Here is a 25,311-nt window from a genome sequence, read left to right as displayed (position 1 = left end):
AGCACGGAGGTCATCATTACGCCGATTGGGTTGTCACACCAACGCGTTTACGCCCAACTGAAAACGAGGGTTTCTATTGGACAAATGAAGGTAGGTCCCGCCTCGCTTCATCCCATTGGCTCTGTTCGCTTCCGTATGTTTTTTTGGATCCCCATGACCTTTTTGCAGAAGCAGCAGCTAACGTTACTCTTCCTGGAGACGGTAACGAATAAACCCTGGTCCATAGAGCACCATAGTAAACCGATTACGGCTTCGAATTGTGAGATGTCGCCTGACAGATACCTCCCGGTCCTTTTTGCCAGCCAGAGCCATATATCATCTAAATACAGGCGTTCTCTGCTGATGTTGAGAAACATTTCTCATTTTATAAAATAATGACATGTAGTGAATCTGTGATGTGGTGACACTGGTGATATGTCTGCAATCTTTCAAATCTAGTAATATGGATCAACAGTTAGGCCTTGAATATATAAGGCATTGACACATTTTTTTTTACATAGATACTGGAGATTTTATTTAACATTTTTTTTTGTACAAACAGAGGCTGCAAATGCCTTCCAAACATGTATTGTCCTCAGAATACAGTATCCCTTTTACAGCTCCAAAACAAAGCATGTATGTTCACCAGAAGAAAATCAATCTAATTTGAAAAAAGAGACAAAGGTCAAATGTTTCAGTGGATGACCAGCAAGTCCCATTTTAGCCTCGTACAGTTAACTAGAAAACATGGAATAAATCTAACATATTCCCAAGAAGAAAGAGTAATACATGAATTATGATAAACTATTGCCAGGCTCATGTCACCTTACAAGTACTGAAATAATACTCATTCCACATACAGTATGCATACACTGAAATGCTAAAGTCATACATAGAGTAATATATTCCATATTTTTCGACTTTAAAATCCATTCCACATATTTAGAATAACAATGTATCTTATGTTGCCATATATTACTTTTTCATGAAAGAAGGGAAGCGACTAGAAAGGAAATTATATGTATCACACTGACAATCAATAACCAAGTTCTCTTTCAGTTGAAGCCCAGTTGTTCAACTGTTTCATCCTAAATGTTATTGGCCACACTTTGATGAACACCACAATAAATAAACCTAAGAACCCAACGTAAGCACCGTCTCTAGCATGACGCAGTACGTATTGTACAACCATAAGACGAGGTTAGAGCGATAACTAACCCATATAAACTCACAGAACCTTCCTCTTTCCATGCAAAGGTTTTCTACACACTCAAAATGTCCTAATGCATCACAGTGGGCAGTCTGGAGTAAAAACAAAGGGAACTGAAAGTGCAAGTCCATCCAAAGTAGGTTATGTTCTGGATTAGTGACATGTTGATACATACATACATACATACACAGACAGACAGACAGACAGACAGACAGACAGACAGACAGACAGACAGACAGACAGACAGACAGACAGACAGACAGACAGACAGACATACAGACATACATACATACATACATACAGACATACACACACACACACACACACACACACACACACACACACACACACACACACACACACACACACACACACACACACACACACACACACACACACACACACACACACACACACACATACATACATACATTAGCAACAGATAGGACAACAGGTGGTTACAGACTGTTTGGCTGTTATTGGAAAACAAACAAAGGACTTACAAATGAACGATACACAGCATAGCATAGAGCCTTGAGCGATATGATCTAGATATGAGTCATATAACTGACAGTGATTTTTGAAAGTGTCCTCCTACAAGTATAGATAGCACTTAGTTACTACTAATATCGTTTCCTTCCGATGAGGGTATTCAACTCTGTAAATACAGTAGACTTCATTTTACACAGAACTGGAACAGAAAAGCTGAAAATGAGATATTTTGTTATTGTAGACAGAGCTAAGGCAGAGTGAGGGTTATTGACTAGGCATTTGTCCATTGTCAGCATCGTATTTATTCCAAAAATGAACTGGACTCAGTTTGGTATCATAATATTCAGACGAGATCTCCAACACAGGCTAGTACCATGAATGGAGATACCAAACTCTACGGTCATGTATTGGTCTCAAAATATGTGCCAGAATGACATATCGGTTTTCTCAAAAGGCAAGGGAGACTAAAGCACCCAGTAAGTCTCCTAACAGCAATTCCAATGACATATTGAAACCCACGGCATACATCCTGAATAAAAGCTATAGCGTGGAGGCACAATGGAGCAGAACAGTGCACATTAAAGCACTAATTATGAAGATCAAAGCGATCCAAATGACTGGTCAATGCACTGCCTTTCTCTCTCATAGCTAATGGCTTGCTTCATGTACAGTTACATGTGTGTGGGATATGTGAGGATACATTAGGCCAAAAATGTGTTGTTAAAAATGATGACTATGGCTATTAACCGGAACTGAGTTAGTTGATATATGGTTAAGTCAGGATTTGAAACATGTCTTAATTTCCTTTTTTATACAGTAAATAATTGTCCCATTAATTCATTCACTCACTCACACATTTGTGGGCATGAATGCTTGCATACACACCCACACACTCACAAATGCCAGATTTTACACTACCTACTGTACTGACTACAGTCAAAACTGCCAGAAATGTCTCTGGCTAACTTCAAAATGCCGGAGTCCTTCATGAAATGTCAGTAGCGTAGAGAGTAGTACAGTCTCTGAGTTAGTAAACTAAACACCTTTCTCGTTAACAATTTGTCAGCCAGCATGAAACATTATAACCTATTTTAAGCTTCTTTATCAGAACCAAAGCACATCCTGTGGCCCAACATGACAACAACAAGTACAGTGAGCTTTCTGTTGTTGTTTTGGCTCTGTAATCCAGCACTTTGGGTTTGAAATAATACAACGACTATGAAGTTAAAGTGCAGGACTGTCAGCTTTAATTTGAGGCTATTTTCATCCATATCGGCTGAACCGTTTAGAAATTACAGGACATTTTGTGTCCGATAGAAATGGATAGTACATCATGTATTGTGTCATTTTGGAGTCACTTTTATTGTAAACAAGAATAGAATGTTCTCAACACCTCTACATTCATGTGGATGCTTTTAATTCAGGATGATCCGTAACCATGGTAGCATCCACATGAACGTAGAGGTGTTGAGAACATTCTATTCTTGTTTACAATAAAAGTGACTCCAAAATGACCGAACACATTTTTTACCATTCATTTCTATTGGGCACAAAATCATCTGAAACACAACCAAAACAAAACAGCACATGCATCCAAACACATGTTTTGAGTCACAAGCTTGATGTGATCCATTGAATATGGGGCTAAATATATACTTAACTTTTGACTACACATAAGTGAATTTGTCCCAATATTTTTGTCCCCTAAAATGGGTGGACTATATTCAAAGAGTGCAGTAATTTCTATACGGTTCACCTGATATGGATTTTAAAAATACCCTCAAATCAATGCTGGCAGTCTGCACTTTAACCTCATGGTCATTGTATCATTTCAAATCTAAAGTACTGGAGTACAGAGCAACAACAAATGTGTTCCCAATACTTTCGGAACTCACTATAGATGACAACACAGTGAAGAAAATAAATGTAATCAAACATGCCTGCATGCTAAATCAAGGTACTGAAATTAAAACCCTACTAATATAATCTTCTCTTTTATTTTCTGAAGAGCATTTCCTTTTCCAGGTCCCTTTTGTGGGTTACTATTAGGCAGACAATGGGGGAGGGGTGTAGGGGACGGGTTACTATCAGGCAGACAATGGGGGAGGGGTGTAGGGGACGGGTTACTATCAGGCAGACAATGGGGGAGGGGTGTAGGGGACGGTTTACTATCAGGCAGACAATGGGGGAGGGGTGTAGGGGACGGGTTACTATCAGGCAGACAATGGGGGAGGGGTATAGGGGACGGTTTACTATCAGGCAGACAATGGGGGAGGGGTGTAGGGGACGGGTTACTATCAGGCAGACAATGGGGGAGGGGTGTAGGGGACGGTTTACTATCAGGCAGACAATGGGGGAGGGGTGTAGGGGACGGGTTACTATCAGGCAGACAATGGGGGAGGGGTGTAGGGGACGGTTTAAGACAGCTGTCCAAACACCCACCAAAATATTGGTGAAAATAGGATAAACAAGTATTCTTTCATAAAAGCAACAGAATGGTTCACTTTAGACAAAAATGTAGAGCGCCTGCAAATCAAAACAACCAATTTGAAAATAAGGCAAAATTACCTTAATTTCCATGATAATTACTTTTACAAGACCACTGAGACAGTTGACAAGAGGAAACACGTTATTGTATGTACTGTATACTACTAAATGTATCATTTTGGTTTACTACTTCAGTAACACAGCAAGATTTCAGGGCCGGTGGTGGTGGTGGACAATCACCGGGAAGGTTAAGCAACAGATGAAGAGAAGTTGTGACATTTCCACAGCAGCATTCAAAATCATAGAGGGAGTGTTACCTTCATGATGGATAAATGGCTAACAAAAGGCTGGACAAAACTGCAGTTTTTTTCCACAACAAGGCTACATCCTGGTTACATAGGCGGGATACGATCTGCCATCACCCCAGGACTCAAGGCTGAAACCGACACCACTTTCTTCATCAAATCGGAAACAAAGAGATGTTGTATCTGGCCCCCACCCCCAAAAATAAATTATGCTCATATCAATGATCTTTACACTGTTCAAATAAGTAACATACACAAATGACAGCTTTACGATTATGTAAATAATTTATCTGTAAATACAATTGTGTTAAAAAAAAGAAAGAACAACAGATGATTTTTGATCTCCTATGACGTCTGCGGACCAAAGATATGAACGCAGACAAAATCCTCTGTTAGAAAATATATTGCTTCCCGGATATTTAAAATAAGGACTACTTGAGACACAAACAACACAACTAGGTAGAATTGCTTTATGGTCCAAACTGTCCTTTTATAATCTATAGAAAGATCACCCCTTTCTGTCAACTGTTCCTTTTCTTTCTCTCTGTGTTTGTCCAAGGCTTGTTTACCTTGTATACACTGTGTGTGTGTGTTCTGGATTCCTGGGACAACTGTGTGGTGATCCTGGCAGTTCTGGATGTTCCTATTAGAACCTCTTCAGAGGACCCAGATGGTTCCTTTTCAACGTAACCTTAGCATTGTGGTCCCAGTGTATCACGTGTAAAACATACAGATTGAATCTCTCCAGCGGTGGATTAAGAAATGAAGCAAACGTTTGAGATGGCTAAACAAAACGCAGCGCAGGCTCTTGCCTTCATAATCGTCCAAAAACAAATATACTGTGTATGTGATGTCGATCACAATCTGGCTATTTCTGAAGAGGCACACAGTACAAAACGAAAACAACAAAAGCATTGTCTTTCTGCTCTGCCTGTATAAGTCTTCAAACTAAATCGAAAAGAACTGAGAATGACCTTCCACAACTTAAAGTGGAGAAGCCCGAAAGTGTGATGAGAAATCACAGAATCTGTCATAAGTTACACAATAGCTGTTTCTCTGCTTACCAAGCAGGAGCCGATAACAAAAAAACTCTAAACTAAAACCTGGGACACTCTTTTCCCCTACATGCTTATGAGTATCAAATTGAAGTGTTTCATTTGTGGTCACAGCGGGCATGTCCAGTAGTGGCATTCATTCCAGACGACGTACACAAGCTGTGGAGCTTTGACATGAGAGCGAAAAGACAGAGCGAGGAGGAGAGGAGAATATGTTGCGTCAGAGAGTCACACTGGCTATTGGGTGTGATGTAATAATGCATTATCATCATCAGATGTGTGGTACTGGTGTCAGCCTCTTGTTCTCAGAGGGGGTGGTGGCGCCCTCTGCAGGATGTGTCCAGAATCAACGCCGAAGAAATCTCCTGCTGCAGTCCAGTCCACCTAGGGCCATTCTCACTCTCAGTGGCCATACTGTACTGTAGACTCGGGTTCGAGTCTCTATCTCCCTGTGGAACCCTCTACACTTCGGTGGAGAAGAGAATGCTCTGACGCTTACTGTCCGGCGTGGGGATGGTCTCCAGCTGGAGGAAGTACAGCAACACCTGGACCTGGGGGGACAGACGGGCAGTGAGAGGGACGATAATACCAAAGAAGAGGGATGGGGAGAGAGAGAGAGAGAGAGAGAGAGAGAGAGAGAGAGAGAGAGAGAGAGAGAGAGAGAGAGAGAGAGAGACAGACTACCTGTGACATGACCTCCAGGGACCAGCTGTCTCCCATGCTGATAGGCTGCGTGGGGTTGGTGGGGATCATGCTGTCCTTCTCCGCAGGACGCAGCAGGGTGGGGCCAAACACCGTGGCCAGGTTGTGGAGGGACATCTTGTTGATGCTCTCCTTGTCAGCCACCCTGGGGAGCGGGCAGAGACCGAGGGTGAATGGTGGCTTGTGGTAACACACCACGTGAAAGGACATAGCAATCCCTCTGTTACTCAAACACATAAGGAGTTGAGCATCTGCTTGCTTGCTCGGGATCGGCTTGTCTCTAAATGCCTGCGTTTGTCTAAGTGTCGCTCGATGTCTGTGTGTCTGTCTGTGTGTGTGTGTGTGTACCTCTTTAAGTGATCCAGCAGGAAAAGGAACGTGACCAGGTTGGGTTCTGGCAGCGACAACAGTAGATTCAGCATGCAGCTCTCTTTGGCAACGCTGTCAGACAGGGCTGCAGAAAGAGAGACCGACATTTACACAATAACCTGAGTTCTGAGTTGTACCACGATAATATGATAATGGTAAGATGTGGCTGTTGGCCCGGTCAAAGCCATGTGACTAACCAATGCCTCCTGCGAAGTTGGGGTACAGATCATCGGTGAAGAGGGGTTCTGGCAGCTCTCTGAAGTACAGCTTCAGAGTCCCGGCGATGGCGTTCACATCCATCTCACTCATCATCACAGACACGTCTTTGTTGTCTGTGGGGAAGACGGGGCAGAACGTGTAGCCATGGCAACAGCGGAGTAGGGAGACGGATAGCCGCGGTCATTTCTGCCATTCACTAAAATCACACTGCGCCTCAGTTCGTTGGCAGATAGGCCGAGGACACAACATGCTCCCCAAAGCAAGCTGTATATGTCGTAATCAGAGAAATCACCACACACACACACACACGTACTCACACAAATGCACAGACGCGCAAGCTCACCCTCACATAGGAATTAGTAAGTCTAAATGAAGAAAGAAAACTGGGTTAAGCACAAACTCTTTTAGTCTTTTTTGTTGTTGCAAAACCAGAAAATGTACCCATGATTCCCAAAATCGGAGCGCGATAATCAGAAGTTCACCTGAGGGGAGACAGCAGGGTAGGACACATGGCTTTTATAGTAGTCAGTCCAACAGACTTGAATTTACATGGGAGTGCACAGAGGCTAGTCTGATGGAACCAGACGGAAGGCTGCATTCATTGTTCTATCTCGCTTCACGTATCAAGGTTGGTTCCACCAAGCTACAGAACGTCCACAGAGAATGCTATACTGTAGCCTATTCTCACATCCAGGGCTCCACTGAGAGGGAGTGTCAGGGGAAAGTAAGCTGTTGGTACTCACTGGTGTCAAAGGCAGCCTTCAGGGCCTGGATATCTGTAGCCACCCCTGAGACCCGGTAGATGCCCACTTCCTCCATCCCCCTCCGCTCAATCTCCTCCAGACACTGTCTGACGATGTAGGGCACCTTGGAGTGCTCCCGTCTGGGGAAACACACAATTAAGGAATGGCATACCACAGGGCATGGGGATACATACACAATGACACACACACACACCGAAGAGTTTTTCTGTTGGATGCATAGGTTGCACACAAATTGCATCTTTAACTGTGTTCGTATCCAAAAATGTGTGTGCAATTATTAAAACAATAACACCATACAGTACCAGTAAAAAGTTGACATCTACTCATTCCAGGGTTTGTCTTTATTTTCACTATTTTCTATATTGTAGAATAATAGTGAAGACATCAAAACTATGAAATAACACACATGGAATCACGTAGTAACCAAAAAAAGTGTTAAACAATTAAGATTCTACAAAGTAGCCACGTTTGCCTTGATGACAGCTTTGCACACTCTTGGCATTCTCTCAACCAGCTTCATGAGGAAGTCACCTGGAATACATTTCAATGAATAGGTGTGCCTTGTTAAAAGTTAATGCATTTGAGCCAATCAGTTGTGTTGTGACAAGGTAGGGGTGGTATCCTTGGACACTGTGCTATCTAACCTCCAAACGAGCTCCAATGACATACAACACTCCTTCCGCAGCCTCCAACTGCTCTTAAACGCTTTTCAACCGTTCGCTGCCTGCTCCCGCACGCCCGACTAGCATCACCACCCTGGATGCTTCCGACCTAGAATATGTGGACATCTATAAGTTCCTAGGTGTCTGGCTAGACTGTAAACTCTCCTTCCAGACTCATATCAAACATCTCCGATCTAAAATCAAATCTAGAATCAGCTTTCTATTCCGCAACAAAGCCTCCTTCACTCACGCCACCAAACTTACCCTAGTAAAACTGACTATCCTACCGATCCTCGACTTTGGCGATGTCATCTACAAAATAGCTTCCAATACTCTACTCAGCAAACTGGATGCAGTTTATCACAGTGCCATCCGTTTTGTTATTAAAGCACCTTATACCACCCACCACTGCAACCTGTATGCTCTAGTCGGCTGAGACTTTTATCTCCCTCACCAACTTCAAACATCTGCTATCTGAGCAGCTAACCGATCGCTGCAGCTGTACATAGTCTATCGGTAAATAGCCCACCCAACTTTACCTACCTCATCCCCATACTGTTTATATTTATTTACTCTTCTGCTCTTTTGCACACCAATATTTCTACCTGTACATTACCATCTGATCATTTATCACTCCAGTGTTAATCTGCTAAATTGTAATTATTCGTCTACCTCCTCATGCCTTTTGCACACAATGTATATAGACTCTCTTTTTTTTCTACTGTGTTATTGACTTGTTAATTGTTTACTCCATGTGTAACTCTGTGTTGTCTGTTCACACTGCTATGCTTTATCTTGGCCAGGTCGCAGTTGCAAATGAGAACTTGTTCTCAACTAGCCTACCTGGTTAAATAAAGGTGAAATAAAAAAATAAAACAATAAAAAATATAGCCCTATTTGGTAAAAGACCAAGTCCATATTATGGCAAAAACAGCTCAAATAAGCAAAGAGAAATTAGAGTCCATCATTACTTATAAACATGAAGGTCAGTCAATACAGAACATTTCAACAACTTTGACAGTTTCTTCAAGTGCAATCGCAAAAACCATCAAGTGCTATGATGAAACTGGCTCTCATGAGGACCGCCACAGGAAAGGAAGACCCAGAGTTACCTCTGCTGCAGAGGATATGTTCATTAGAGTTACCAGCCTCAGATTGGAGCCCAAATAAATGCTTCACAGAGTTCAAGTAACAGACACATCTGAACATCAACTGTTCAGAGGAGACTGTCAGGCCTACATGGTCGATTTGCTGCAAAGAAACCACTACTAAAGGACACCAATAATAAGAAGTCTTGCTTGGGCCAAGAAACATGACCAATGGACATTACACCGGTGGAAATCTGTCCTTTGGGCTGATGAGTCCAAATGAGAGATTTTTAGTTCCAACCGCCGTGTCTTTGTGAGACATTGAGTAGGTGAACGGATGATCTCCGCATGTGTGGTTCCCACCGTGAAGCATGGAGGAGGTGGTGGTGTGGGGGTGCTTTGCCAGTGACACTGTCTGTGATTTATTTAGAATTCAAGGCACACTTAACCAGCATGGCTACCACAGCATTCTGCAGCGATACGCCATCCCATCTGGTTAGTACAAATAAAGAAAAACTCTTGAATGAGTAGGTGTGTCCAAACTTTTGACAGGTACTGTATATTCCCAATGACAATAACGTGTGTCCTGTACTGTACTGTACTGTACTGCTGGCTCTCACTGCATTGCTGTAGGCTGTGAACCCAAAATATAAACACATCGGCTGTGTATTTCATCGTGTTCATTAATTATTATGGATACAAAATACACAATTACCACTGTGTGTTTTGTTGTGGCTTCATGTACTACAAATGAGCAGGTTGAGCTGGCAGGCAGCCTTGTGTGACTGTGTAGTTGTTCTTAGGTCCAGTAGTGATGGTGGTGGTTCTCTGTTGGTGTTATTGGGGGGCCGTTGTCTCTGCAGCCTTAATTGGTTCTGCTGTTAAACCTTATTAGTCCGCTCGTTACCAGCAATCCAATTAGCGTCACTCACCAACATTAGCCACAAGCCTGGCCTCAACCAGAGACGGAAGAGGAAGAGAGATATCCCACTCCCTAATTGTTTCTGTTTCAATGGAAGTCAATGAACTAAGTAGACCAGACCCAGCTGCTATGCCTCAATTGCCCTTTACTGTTTAACTACGTATGGCACTCTATCTGAACGCCCCTTCACCCCCTCTTTCATGGTCCCTATTGACCCCTCTCCCTCTCTTTATTCTCTGTTGACAACCTCAGAGCAGTGTCCACAAGGAGAAATGCAAGTAGGAAAATCATTTTTTTTTCCATCTATGGAAGACTGTGTGAGTTGACATCTTGTCAATAACATTTACCTTCCCTAAAATCACAGTCTCTCTCCTTTGCCCAGGTCAACAGTAGTACACTGTAGAAGGAGGGACGCAGACAGAGACCACTCTAATCAGTGGCTTTGCCAGCTGTACACCAGAAACAGTGTTTGTGTTCTCTTAGTAGACTAAAGGAGAAGGGGCTTGTAGCCCAGGGCTTGTAGCCCAGGGCTTGTAGCCCAGGGGAGTGAATAGTGACACGGAAATGTAGTTTGGATTATCTGGGATGAGAGGCTTACAATCTCAACATGGAGTCCTGTCCATCTGCCCCCCCCCTCTCCCTCCTCCTTTCAGAGAGATTCTCTGGTTCTCTTAGATTAGGCTGTGCCATTCACTTGGGTCCCTTGCGTTCGCCAGCTGTCTTACGGCAGGCTTTCTTCATGGTTACTGTATAGATGGCCAGGAAGTGTGTTCCCAGGGTGTATCTATATGAGGGTACTGTTGAACTCACTTGGTCACCGTGGAGATCTTGATTCCGAACACGCCCATGGGTTTCCGCGACGGCATCCTCTTCAGACTGAACTCCCGGCTGGTGAACTTCATAGAGAGCTTCACCTCGATCTGGAGCCGAGAGACATTAAATGACAGTCTAAACCCGTTTACACTGACAAGAGATGGCTAAGTATGACAAGAAGCACACATTTAAAGGATCACATAGCACAAACACAGACTCATCCGTTTAACGGGGCTGACACACTCACCCCGTTCATGGGGATAAGCGTCCTCTGCCAGTCTTTGCCTTGGAGCGTCTGTGGATCCAGCTGGATGGAGCAAAGCCAGAAGTAGATCCTCGGTTAGTCCACCACTACACACAGACACCACTACACACAGACACCAAGACTCATAAATACCACTACACACAGACACCACTACACGCAGACACCACTACACACAGACACCACTACACGCAGACACCACCACACGCAGACACAACTACACACAGACACCACTACACACAGACACCACTACACGCAGACACCACTACACGCAGACACCACTACACGCAGACACCACTACACGCAGACACCACTACACGCAGACACCACTACACGCAGACACCACTACACACAGACACCACTACACACAGACACCACTACACACAGACACCACTACACACAGACACCACTACACGCAGACACCACTACACGCAGACACCACTACACGCAGACACCACTACACGCAGACACCACTACACGCAGACACCACTACACACAGACACCACTACACGCAGACACCACTACACGCAGACACCACTACACGCAGACACCACTACACGCAGACACCACTACACACAGACACCACTACACACAGACACCACTACACACAGACATCAAGACTCATAAATACCACTACACACAGACACCACTACACGCAGACACAAAGACTCATAAATACCACTACACACAGACACCACTACACACAGACACCACTACACACAGACACCACTACACACAGACACCACTACAAACAGACACCAATATTCATAAATAACACTACACACAGACACCAAGACTCATAAATACCACTACACACAGACACCAAGACTCATAAACACCAATACACACAGACACCACTACACACAGACACCAAGACTCATAAATACCACTACACACAGACACCAAGACTCATAAACACCACTACACACAGACACCAAGACTCATAAATACCACTACACACAGACACCACTACACACAGACACCAAGGCTCATAAATACCACTACACACAGACACCAAGACTCATAAATACCACTACACACAGACACCAAGACTCATAAATACCACTACACACAGACACCAAGACTCATAAATACCACTACACACAGACACCACTACACACAGACACCAAGACTCATAAATACCACTACACACAGACACCACTTCACACAGACACCACTACACACAGACACCAAGACTCATGAATACCACTACACACAGACACCAAGACTCATAAATACCACTACACACAGACACCAATACACACAGACACCACTACACACAGACACCAAGACTCATAAACACCACTACACACAGACACCACTACACACAGACACCAAGACTCATAAATACCACTACACACAGACACCACTACACACAGACACCACTACACACAGACACCAAGACTCAAAAACACCACTACACACAGACACCACTACATACAGACACCACTACACACAGACAACAAGACTCATAAATACCAATACACACAGACACCAAGACTCATAAATACCACTACACACAGACACCAAGACTCATAAATACCACTACACACAGACATCAAGACTCATCAATACCAATACACACAGACACCAATACATACAGACACCAAGACTCATAAATACCAATACACACAGACACCACTACACACAGACACCAAAACTCATAAATACCACTACACACAGACACCACTACACACAGACACCAAAACTCATAAACACAATTACACACAGACACCAAGACTCATAAATACCAATACACACAGACACCAATACACACAGACACCAAGACTCATAAATACCAATACACACAGACACCAATACACACAGACATCACTACACACAGACACCAAGACTCATAAACACCACTACACACAGACACCAAGACTCATAAATACCAATACACAGACACGAATACACAGAGACACCACTACACACAGACACCACTACACACAGACACCAAGACTCAGAAACACCACTACACACAGACACCAATACACACAGACACCAAGACTCATAAATACAAATACACACAGAAACTAATACACACAGACACCAAGACTCATAAATACCACTACACACATACACCAATACACACAGACACCACTACACACAGACACCAAGACTCATAAACACCACTACACACAGACACCACTACATACAGACATCACTACACACAGACACCAAGACTCATAAATACCAATACACAGACACCAAGACTCATAAACACCACTACACACAGACAACAATACACACAGACACCACTACACACAGACACCAAGACTCATAAACACCACTACACACAGACACCAATACACACAGACATCACTACACACAGACACCACTACACACAGACACCAATACACACAGACACCAAGACTCATAAATACCACTACACACAGACACCACTACACACAGACACCAAGACTCATAAATACCACTACACACAGACACCAAGACTCATAAATACCACTTCACACAGACACCACTACACACAGACACCAAGACTCATAAATACCACTACACACAGACACCAAGACTCATAAATACCACTACTCACAGACACCAATACACACAGACACCACTACACACAGACACCAAGACTCATAAACACCACTACACACAGACACCACTACACACAGACACCAAGACTCATAAATACCACTACACACAGACACCACTACACACAGACACCAAGACTCAAAAACACCACTACACACAGACACCACTACACACAGACACCACTACACACAGACACCACTAAACACAGACACCAAGACTCAAAAACACCACTACACACAGACACCAATACACACAGACGTCAAGACTCATAAATACCACTACACACAGACACCAAGACTCATAAATACCAATACACACAGACACCAAGACTCGTAAATACCACTACACACAGACACCAAGACTCATAAATACCACTACACACAGACACCAAGATTCATAAATACCAATACACACAGACACCAATACACACAGACACCAAGACTCAAAAACACCACTACACACAGACACCACTACACACAGACACCACTACACACAGACACCACTAAACACAGACACCAAGACTCAAAAACACCACTACACACAGACATCACTACACACAGACACCAAGACTCATAAACACCACTACACACAGACAACAATACACACAGACACCACTACACACAGACACCAAGACTCATAAACACCACTACACACAGACACCAATACACACAGACATCACTACACACAGACACCACTACACACAGACACCAATACACACAGACACCAAGACTCATAAATACCACTACACACAGACACCACTACACACAGACACCAAGACTCATAAATACCACTACACACAGACACCAAGACTCATAAATACCACTTCACACAGACACCACTACACACAGACACCAAGACTCATAAATACCACTACACACAGACACCAAGACTCATAAATACCACTACTCACAGACACCACTACACACAGACACCACTACACACAGACACCAAGACTCATAAATACCACTACACACAGACACCACTACACACAGACACCAAGACTCAAAAACACCACTACACACAGACACCACTACACACAGACACCACTACACACAGACACCACTAAACACAGACACCAAGACTCAAAAACACCACTACACACAGACACCAATACACACAGACACCACTACACACAGACGTCAAGACTCATAAATACCACTACACACAGACACCAAGACTCATAAATACCAATACACACAGACACCAAGACTCGTAAATACCACTACACACAGACACCAAGACTCATAAATACCACTACACACAGACACCAAGATTCATAAATACCAATACACACAGACACCAATACACACAGACACCAAGACTCAAAAACACCACTACACACAGACACCACTACACACAGACACCACTACACACAGACACCACTAAACACAGACACCAAGACTCAAAAACACCACTACACACAGACACCAATAGACACAGACATCACTACACACAGACACCAAGACTCATAAACACCACTACACACAGACACCAAGACTCATAAATACCAATACACAGACACCAAGACTCATAAATACCACTACACACAGACACCACTACACACAGACACCAAGACTCAAAAACACCACTACACACAGACACCACTACACACAGACACCACTACACACAGACACCACTAAACACAGACACCAAGACTCAAAAACACCACAACACACACAGACACCAATACACACAGACATCACTACACACAGACACCAAGACTCATAAACACCACTACACACAGACACCAAGACTCATAAATACCAATACACAGACACCAAGACTCATAAATACCACTACACACAGACACCAAGACTCATAAATACCACTACACACAGACACCACTACACACAGACACCACTACACACAGACACCAAGACTCATGAATACCACTACACACAGACACCAAGACTCATAAATACCACTACACACAGACACCAAGACTCATAAATACCACTACTCACAGACACCAATACACACAGACACCACTACACACAGACACCAAGACTCATAAACACCACTACACACAGACACCAAGACTCATAAATACCACTACACACAGACACCACTACACACAGACACCACTACACACAGACACCAAGACTCAAAAACACCACTACACACAGACACCACTACACACAGATGCCAAGACTCATAAATACCACTACACACAGACACCAAGACTCATAAATACCAATACACACAGACACCAAGACTCATAAATACCACTACACACAGACACCAAGACTCATCAATACCAATACACACATACACCAATACATACAGACACCAAGACTCATAAATACCAATACACACAGACACCACTACACACAGACACCAAGACTCATAAATACCACTACACACAGACACCACTACACACAGACACCAAGACTCATAAACACAATTACACACAGACACCACTACATACAGACATCACTACACACAGACACCTAGACTCATAAATACCAATACACACAGACACCAATACACACAGACATCACTACACACAGACACCAAGACTCATAAACACCACTACACACAGACACCAATACACACAGACACAACTACACACAGACACCAAGACTCATAAACACCACCACACACAGACACCACTACATACAGACATCACTACACACAGACACCAAGACTCATAAATGGCAATACACACAGACACCAATACACACAGACACCAAGACTCATAAACACCACTACACACAGACACCAATACACACAGACACCACTACACACAGACACCAAGACTCATAAACACCACTACACACAGACACCAATACACACAGACATCACTACACACAGACACCAAGACTCATAACCACCACTACACACAGACACCACTACATACAGACACCAATACATACAGTCATCACTACACACATACACCAAGACTCATAAACACCAATACACACAGACACCAAGACTCACAAACAAGACCTTTCAGCTGACCTCTTCCCTAGGACTGAATACACCAATTGTTTATAATTTTCTTCACACAGTGGCGTTATAACGTGTTATCAAGTGCAACCTCAGGTTTCAGTTTGTCAATCTGGCCCCTAGCGTCTCCTGCATTAGTCAGCTAACTGTCCTCCTGTCCACTCTGGACAAACAGAGAAACAGATCCTGCCATCTGGACTGAGTTCAGCCGGGCACACCGTACCACACCACACCCACCCACAGTTCATCCTGTACCTTTTTCCCTCAACCCCATCTTGGCTAAGCTCCATCTGATCACATGCAGCGCTGGATCATTGACCCAGCACTTAATTGAATCATTTCAATCTCCTGGGCCAGTACAGTAACAGTACACCGGTAGGGTACAGAGAAGGTCCCTCTTTCGGTCCGTATCAGTTCAACAGAGGAAAACACTCATGATCACATCCAAAAAGTCAAAGGACAAGGAATCCTGTACGGGGTCGAGCCAGAGGCGATCAGCATGTCACTGAGCAAACCTAAGGACAAGGAATCCTTGCCTGTATGGGGTCGAGCCAGAGGCGATCAGCATGTCACTGCGCAAACCTAAAGTACGGCTAACATGGGCTGTTTGTCGCTGGAATGAGGACAACAAAAGCAAACACACAGTTGCCCGTTTCCCTCCCCCTACATGATTTGTTTCTGTCAAACCACTACTTCTCCCTTCGCCCCAGGTCGGGGACCTCCTTTCCCCTCTCCCTACTGCCCTCCACACTGACCCTGCTGCAGTGTCTGGCCAACAGAGTGCAGGCCTTACATCCCATCTCCTCTGTCCTCAGCTACTTCCCCTGTCATGGCTTTCTGTGTTGAGAGACTGACAAAGACTGAGAAAGTCTAGTGTGCAAGTTCTGTTGATTCAGGGAGTTGGTGGTAGACGCTCCTGTCAGGCCCATACTGCCCTTCTTCTTCTTCTTCCCTCCTCCTCTTCTCCTTGTTTCCTCTGCTGCTCCTCCGCCAGTAGAGCCGTAGCCTCAGCATGGTGTGTGTCCCAGTCTCTCTGCGTCCATTCCCAGTGTGTAACACACACCTGAATCGCTCGCTCTGAGGAGTATGTGTGTGTGTGTGTGTGTCAGGATCGCCAGCTAAAGTACGTTCTCATACACACAGGTGTGGATTTGCATTTCAGGATGACAAGCCCCTCCCTCTGTGCCTCTCTGTCTCCTCCCCTCTGTTCTCCATTGACTCCACCTTGACACCCCTCCGCCCCCCCCCCTTCCCCTCCATTGGCTGAGCCCAGTGCACCAACATGCCCACTTCGCGTGTTTGGATGAAAAGTTGATCTGAATAGTGTGTATTGATGTGCATCCAGGGCTCCGTGTCAAAATAAAGGTTAAATTAATACATAAATCCTCTGTTGGGACTTTCATACTAAAAGCCGCTCAGCTTGGACAACACGGCGTCCCGCTGTGTGTGTTTCTGTGTCAACCAGATGTATGACTACTGAGGAACACGGCACATAGATCCCACGAGGAGGAGAGAGTCCAGCGCCACACAACCAGATGTATGACTACTGAGGAACACGGCACATAGATCCCACGAGGAGGAGAGAGTCCGGCGCCACACAACCAGAGGAGATCCCACGAGGAGAGAGAGTCCAGCGAGAGACTGAGGAACACGGCACCGCGCCACACAACCAGATGTATGACTACTGAGGAACACGGCACATAGATCCCACAGAGCAAACAACCAGATGTATGACTACTGAGGAACACGGCACATAGATCCCACGAGGAGGAGAGAGCCCGGCGCCACACAAGCAAACACGTGTGGTGTGGGTGGTACAGCATGTACAGACTGGGGTATGGGACGATTCTGTGTTGAATCACCATCGTAGTTGGCATGGCGATACTCATCCCGGTTACCACAGCAACCACTAGAGGGAGCCGTATTGCCACATTTTTAGCTTTGTTTGTTTAGTCGCTCTGGATAAGAGCGTCTGCTAAATGACTTAAATGTAAATGTAACGAGCAAGCGACAAACCAGAGAGGAACTACCTGGGTTCAGGCATCATAACTCCCTCTGCTCTGGGGTATGGATTCCCCATAGGCTCAGCTACCTCCCCCATTCATCATTTTAACCATTAGTGGGGCAAATGCTAAACTGACCCAAGATCACTGTTTTAGTGTCAACTTCCCCCTACAAGCCTGACCCAGGTCCGGTAAACTTATGTTTGTTATTGGACACCACTGAATACCGAAAGGTTTTCTCTCACACACACGCACACGCACACACGCACGCACGCACGCACGCACACACACACACACACACACACGCACGCACACACACACACACACACACACACACACACACACACACACACACACACACACACACACACACACACACACACACACAGCTGGCCAAGTGGGGGAGGGGAACAGGGAACAGTAAATCCCCCCAGGAGTAGACCAGATCAAAGCAGAGGCCCCATGGCTCTGAAACACTAACCAAGGCCCCATGGCTCTGAAACACTAACCAAGGCCCCATGGCTCTGAAACACTAACCAAGGCCCCGTGGCTCTGAAACACTAACCAAGGCCCCGTGGCTCTGAAACACTAACCAAGGCCCCGTGGCTCTGAAACACTAACCAAGGCCCCATGGCTCTGAAACACTAACCAAGGCCCCGTGGCTCTGAAACACTAACCAAGGCCCCATGGCTCTGAAACACTAACCAAGGCCCCATGGCTCTGAAACACTAACCAAGGCCCCATGGCTCTGAAACACTAACCAAGGCCCCATGGCTCTGAAACACTAACCAAGGCCCCATGGCTCTGAAACACTAACCAAGGCTACCTGCCTTTCCTTGAAACAAAACGGGCTATGTACACAAAGCCCATACCAGTGGGCCCCCTATACAGTACTCCATCCCTCAAAACCCACAAGCAAAAAAAAACTGTGTGTGCACATACATTTACTATTGATAGTGAGAGAGCCTCAGCGGGAGTGACAGGGTTACCAGGTCAGGTTGAACACATGAATTATGGACCCTGATTCCAACAGGGTCCGGATGGGCTACTGACATTTTACCCTGTAAGATGAGTCTATTTTAAATTAATCTAAAACACATCTAGTCACTGTAGACAGTCTATCCTACTACTCACATAATAAGCTAATTCATTAAGCGAATCAGCACAGCACTCAGCAGTGTCCAGTCCGCATCTAGGACATTCAGACAGCAATCACACCACACTGGCACAACCATAACGTTATCTGGCTATGTCGCCATGGTGACGTTACAGCGTTACGTTGACTCAGAGACGTACCGGGATCTGTCCTTTGCCGATGATGCGGTCGGTGCTGTCTCCGTCCTCTTTGATCTGCTTGGTCTTGTTGTAGCTCTTCTCATAACACAACAGCCTCAGGGTCTGAGAGCCCTCCAGGTCTATCTCAAACTCCTGGAGTACAGAGAGAGAGAGAGAGAGAGGGGAGAGAGAGAATGTGTCACACCCTGATCTGTTTCACCTGTCTTTGTGATTGTCTCCACCCCCCTCCAAGTGTCGCTCATCTTCCCCATTATCCCCTGTGTATTTATAACTGTGTCCTCTGTTTGTCTGTTGCCAATTTGTTTTTGTTTCGTCACAACCTACCAGCGTTTTTCCCTCTGTTCCTCTCTCTTGATTGTTCCTGCTTTACCCGGTTTTGACCTTTTCTGCCCGCCCTGACCCTGAGTCTGCCTGACCTGACCCTGAGTCTGCCTGACCCTGAGTCTGCCTGACCTTACCCTGAGTCTGCCTGACCTTACCCTGAGTCTGCCTGACCTTACCCTGAGTCTGCCTGACCTTACCCTGAGTCTGCCTGACCTTACCCTGAGTCTGCCTGCCCTGACCCTGAGTCTGCCTGACCTTACCGTGAGTCTGCCTGACCTTACCCTGAGTCTGCCTGACCTTACCCTGAGTCTGCCTGACCTTACCCTGAGTCTGCCTGACCTGACCCTGAGTCTGCCCGACCTGACCCTGAGTCTGCCTGCCGTCCTGTACCTTTGCCCCACTACTCTGGATAACGACCTCTGCCTGACCTGACCCTGAGTCTGCCTGACCTGACCCTGAGTCTGCCTGACCTGACCCTGAGTCTGCCTGCCGTCCTGTACCTTTGCCCCACTACTCTGGATAACGACCTCTGCCTGCCTTGACCTGTCGTTTTCCTGCCCCTGTTGCAGTAAAAAAACATTGTTACTTTGATACAGTCTTCATTTGGGTCTTACCTGAAACGTGATAAAGAGTAGCGAGAGAGAGAAAAAGAAAGAGTAGCGAGAGATCGAGAGAGAGGGAGAAAAACGAGCGAGCGAGAGAGAAAGAGAGCGAGAGAAAACGCCACAGAAATCACATAGATTTATGGGGCCTATATGCACACCAAAACCACATAGTCTGAAGAGGCTTTACGGCCCTTTCTCAAAGGACCAATGTAAAGAATTAGGGGTTTCAGGACAGGTGAAGATGAGACCCACCTAATGTGGGACTAATAAAGGGGCAGAAGCAGAGATGCAGTTCTTCTTTACATTGGTAGTTAAGTATTTGTCATGAAAGTCTCTTCCAAGAGATACTCTATAGTGTTGGTCTGTATATGTTAGCAGTGCTGTAGATGTAAACGCATTGTGAACAGCAGAATGGACCGCTGATGGAGATTCCCCGGTAATTACGTGAAAGAACACCCTGCGTATGGTTTCCGTGAGCATTTCCACAGACACGAGTCATCATCAGAAGCTCCTCATTAGCTAACACTATTTCCACTTTACCGAGCAAATGGATTGAGCAGCAGAGGCAGCAGCAGTTCCTGGAGCCCCGTGGAACATTCCTGCTGCAGATGAACACATTCGCTGATTGTGTCTCAAAGCTGCGGTGCGTGTTCACATGACGCACCAGCACTTTGTGTTCGTGGTGTTCAGATCTGACTGTGTATGTGTATGTGTGTGTGTGTGTGTGTGTGTGTGTGTGTGTGTGTGTGTGTGTGTGTGTGTGTGTGTGTGTGTGTGTGTGTGTGTGTGTGTGTGTGTGTGTGTGTGTGTGTGTGTGTGTGTGTGTGTGTGTGTGTGTGTGTGTGTGTGTGCCTGGATGCGAAACATCTGCTCCAGTTGGGCTCTCTGCTGTTACCTCCTTCTCCTTACTGAAGAGGCCATACTTTCTCTCATTAAGACACTTACGCCACAACACCAGATGTCGCGGCCTTGGTAGTAAAAAAAATAAATGCCGATGCTGTACATATGTCGGGTAATAACAGTAGAAGGTCCTACCTCGTTCCATTTGGGCTCTGTGGTGTACCGATACACCCGCGTCTTGGCTTTGTTCGCAAAGTAGCCAAAGGAGTCCACCTCTAACGTGCAGTACAGATCTGAGAGGAGAAGAGGAGACACAGTCACAGTTAGTCGCCCAAAAAGACGAGCACTAGGAGTGGTCTCTATGACGATACCCCACAGAATGAAATAGAACACATTGGCATCCTAGCCCAAACAGACTAGCCCTAGGAGTGGTCTCTATGACGATACCCCACAGAATGAAATGGAACACATTGGCATCCTAGCCCAAAAAGACTAGCATGACGATACCCCACAAAATGAAATGGAACACATTGGCATCCTAGCCCAAAAAGACGAGCACTAGGAGTGGTCTCTATGACGATACCCCACAGAATGAAATAGAACACATTGGCATCCTAGCCCAAACAGACTAGCACTAGGAGTGGTCTCTATGACGATACCCCACAGAATGAAATAGAACACATTGGCATCCTAGCCCAAACAGACTAGCACTAGGAGTGGTCTCTATGACGATACCCCACAGAATGAAATGGAACACATTGGCATCCTAGCCCAAACAGACTAGCACTAGGAGTGGTCTCTATGACGATACCCCACAGAATGAAATGGAACACATTGGCATCCTAGCCCAAAAAGACTAGCACTAGGAGTGGTCTCTATGACGATACCCCACAGAATGAAATAGAACACATTGGCATCCTAGCCCAAACAGACTAGCACTAGGAGTGGTCTCTCGATACCCCACAGAATGAAATGGAACACATTGGCATCCTAGCCCCGAGCACAGTGGAATGATACCCCACAGAATGAAATAGAACACATTGGCATCCTAGCCCAAACAGACTAGCACTAGGAGTGGTCTCTATGACGATACCCCACAGAATGAAATAGAACACATTGGCATCCTAGCCCAAACAGACTAGCACTAGGAGTGGTCTCTATGACGATACCCCACAGAATGAAATGGAACACATTGGCATCCTAGCCCAAACAGACTAGCACTAGGAGAGGTCTCTATGACGATACCCCACAGAATGAAATAGAACACATTGGCATCCTAGCCCAAACAGACTAGCACTAGGAGTGGTCTCTATGACGATACCTCACAGAATGAAATAGAACACATTGGCATCCTAGCCCAAACAGACTAGCACTAGGAGTGGTCTCTATGACGATACCCCACAGAATGAAATAGAACACATTGGCATCCTAGCAAAAGCTGCCATGTTGGTCAGGGCCTTTTCTCAATGTGAGCTCTGTAAATGAACTGTCGTCATAGTTACGCCTGCTGATGTCGCTGTGAACAACGTACTAACACATTCAATATATGTTGAACATATGTTTAAACTTCTGTGCTATCGGTAACCTCGATCAAATGACGTTTACCAGAACCGGTGTGTTTAATGTTCATGCCTGTGCTACAGAACAGCGGTAGCTTCAGTAAGCTTAGAGTAAGGCGTGTCGTCCCAAATGGCACCCTATTCCCTATAGAGGCCTGGTCAATAGTAGTGCCCTATGAAGGGAATAGGGTGCCATTTGGAACGCAAGCGAAGGCCTTTGTTATTACTCCTGTACACTATGTCCGGTATGAAGGCCCTTCCGAGGAGGAGGGACACTCACTCAGGCTCTGTTTGAGGCCCGAGGCAGAGTGGACGATTACATTCAGGAATCCATGGAGGCCAGGCGATTCATCTTCTGGAAAAAACACAAGGAAGAGAGATGAAGGTTCACATTGGAATGGGGAATGAAACCATAAAGAACGCCATATAGCTCTATTCTCTTTACTGTAGAAAACTAAACTAAAAACAGACCAACCAAACTGTTATAACGTCCGTTTTGTTCCTATGTGGAGATTGTTTCTGTTGATGCATCTGACAGAGCCGAACATTGAGGAACATCTGGTACCTTGACCTTCTTTGTTGATGGTGAGCGGGATGTGGTGGACAGTCTGCAGCTTCACACAGGAGTTGGTCAACATCTGTAGCTCCATGGAGGTCAGGGAGAAGCTCTTGAAGCCTGGGAGAGGGGCCATACAACCACAGGCTCAAGGGTCAGGGGTCAGTCACCCACACAGTACAGTATGGGAGGTAACGCTGCATGTGAGCAAATATGAGTGGTTTCAATGCATCAAGAAAGTCGACACACCGTGGAATACAGGTCTCATTGTTGTCAATCATCTTCATCTAATCTTACTCAAAACACCATGGAATACAGGTCTCATTGTTGTCGATCGTCTTCATCTAATCTTACTCAAAACACCATGGAATACTGGTCTCATTGTTGTCGATTGTCTTCATCTAATCTTACTCAAAACACCTATTGCCTACAGAGTGAAGAGCAAGTTCAATAACAGTCGAATGCTGAGAGACACCTACATTTCTTCTGCTGTTCCCGGATCGTCTCCTTCCACTCGGCCCGCTCGTAGTCGGATGACATCAGGAACGTGTAACCCTGGAACACAGCACACACTTAGATACGATGCACTTACATACAGCCTATCAAAGACGATGGTGTGGTTGTAACGCTGAAGGGGTGCTGATGGTGATGATCCTTTGGTGTTGACGATGATAACGAGGAAGACGGGGGGGGCTCACCTTGCCGTTCCTGTTGTGTACTCGGAGGGCCATACCGGGGGAGGTGAGCAGCAGAAGAGACTCCTGCTCCGACAGCTTCTTCCTCAACCGTTCAATCACCTTTGACCCTTTGTTGGCTCTCTGGAGGTCACAGACAAAGACAACACATTTGCAAAAGACCTGTCAACTACATTTTTACTGATTAGTGTGTGTGTGTGTGTGTGTGTGTGTGTGTGTGTGTGTGTGTGTGTGTGTGTGTGTGTGTGTGTGTGTGTGTGTGTGTGTGTGTGTGTGTGTGTGTGTGTGTGTGTGTGTGTGTGTGTGTGTGTGTGTGTGTGTGTGTGTGCATTAACACTCTCTGTGACATACCTTCTCTCTCTGGATCTCACTCTTGATGTGAGAGATCTTGACCTTCATGGCGTCCAGCTCCTCGTCAGGCACCTGGGGGATGTGCAGAGGCTCTGACTCATCTGCGTTCTGGAAGGTCAGGTCTGACAGAGGGATGTACCACTTGGAATCATACTGCTGACTCTTCCTGCCGAGAGGAAGGGACAAAGAAGGTAGAGAAAGAGAGAGAGAGAGAGAGAGAGAGGGGGGAGAGAGAGAGAAAAAGA

The 25,311-nt window shown here is 45.4% G+C and overlaps 1 protein-coding gene across 2 annotated transcripts in view; it reads right to left on the bottom strand.

Annotated features, from left to right (window-relative positions):
* Nucleotides 1-1,504: 1,504 nt before the first annotated feature.
* Nucleotides 1,505-25,311, bottom strand: part of LOC124006825 (breakpoint cluster region protein-like) — a 151,001-nt gene continuing 127,194 nt past the window's right edge. Inside the window, exons 10-23 of one of the 2 annotated variants that reach the window (XM_046317005.1) lie at nucleotides 25,067-25,232; nucleotides 24,719-24,838; nucleotides 24,500-24,575; nucleotides 24,030-24,140; nucleotides 23,745-23,816; nucleotides 22,101-22,198; nucleotides 20,137-20,268; nucleotides 11,315-11,374; nucleotides 11,065-11,174; nucleotides 7,562-7,701; nucleotides 6,797-6,931; nucleotides 6,579-6,684; nucleotides 6,213-6,375; nucleotides 1,505-6,079 (exon numbers count right to left, since the gene is read on the bottom strand). In XM_046317005.1, coding sequence (XP_046172961.1) covers nucleotides 5,990-6,079; nucleotides 6,213-6,375; nucleotides 6,579-6,684; nucleotides 6,797-6,931; nucleotides 7,562-7,701; nucleotides 11,065-11,174; nucleotides 11,315-11,374; nucleotides 20,137-20,268; nucleotides 22,101-22,198; nucleotides 23,745-23,816; nucleotides 24,030-24,140; nucleotides 24,500-24,575; nucleotides 24,719-24,838; nucleotides 25,067-25,232 — 1,579 coding nt within the window. In that variant the 3' untranslated portion in view covers nucleotides 1,505-5,989. Of the gene's footprint in view, nucleotides 6,080-6,212; nucleotides 6,376-6,578; nucleotides 6,685-6,796; nucleotides 6,932-7,561; nucleotides 7,702-11,064; nucleotides 11,175-11,314; nucleotides 11,375-20,136; nucleotides 20,269-22,100; nucleotides 22,199-23,744; nucleotides 23,820-24,029; nucleotides 24,141-24,499; nucleotides 24,576-24,718; nucleotides 24,839-25,066; nucleotides 25,233-25,311 lie in introns of both variants that reach the window. The other variant, XM_046317004.1, reaches the window with a different exon arrangement.

The sequence above is a fragment of the Oncorhynchus gorbuscha genome, linkage group LG20 (genome assembly GCF_021184085.1).
Source record: "Oncorhynchus gorbuscha isolate QuinsamMale2020 ecotype Even-year linkage group LG20, OgorEven_v1.0, whole genome shotgun sequence".
Classification (NCBI taxonomy): domain Eukaryota; kingdom Metazoa; phylum Chordata; class Actinopteri; order Salmoniformes; family Salmonidae; genus Oncorhynchus; species Oncorhynchus gorbuscha.
The sequence above is the reverse complement of the archived record's forward strand: the minus strand, read 5'-3'. Positions and strand labels throughout refer to the sequence as shown.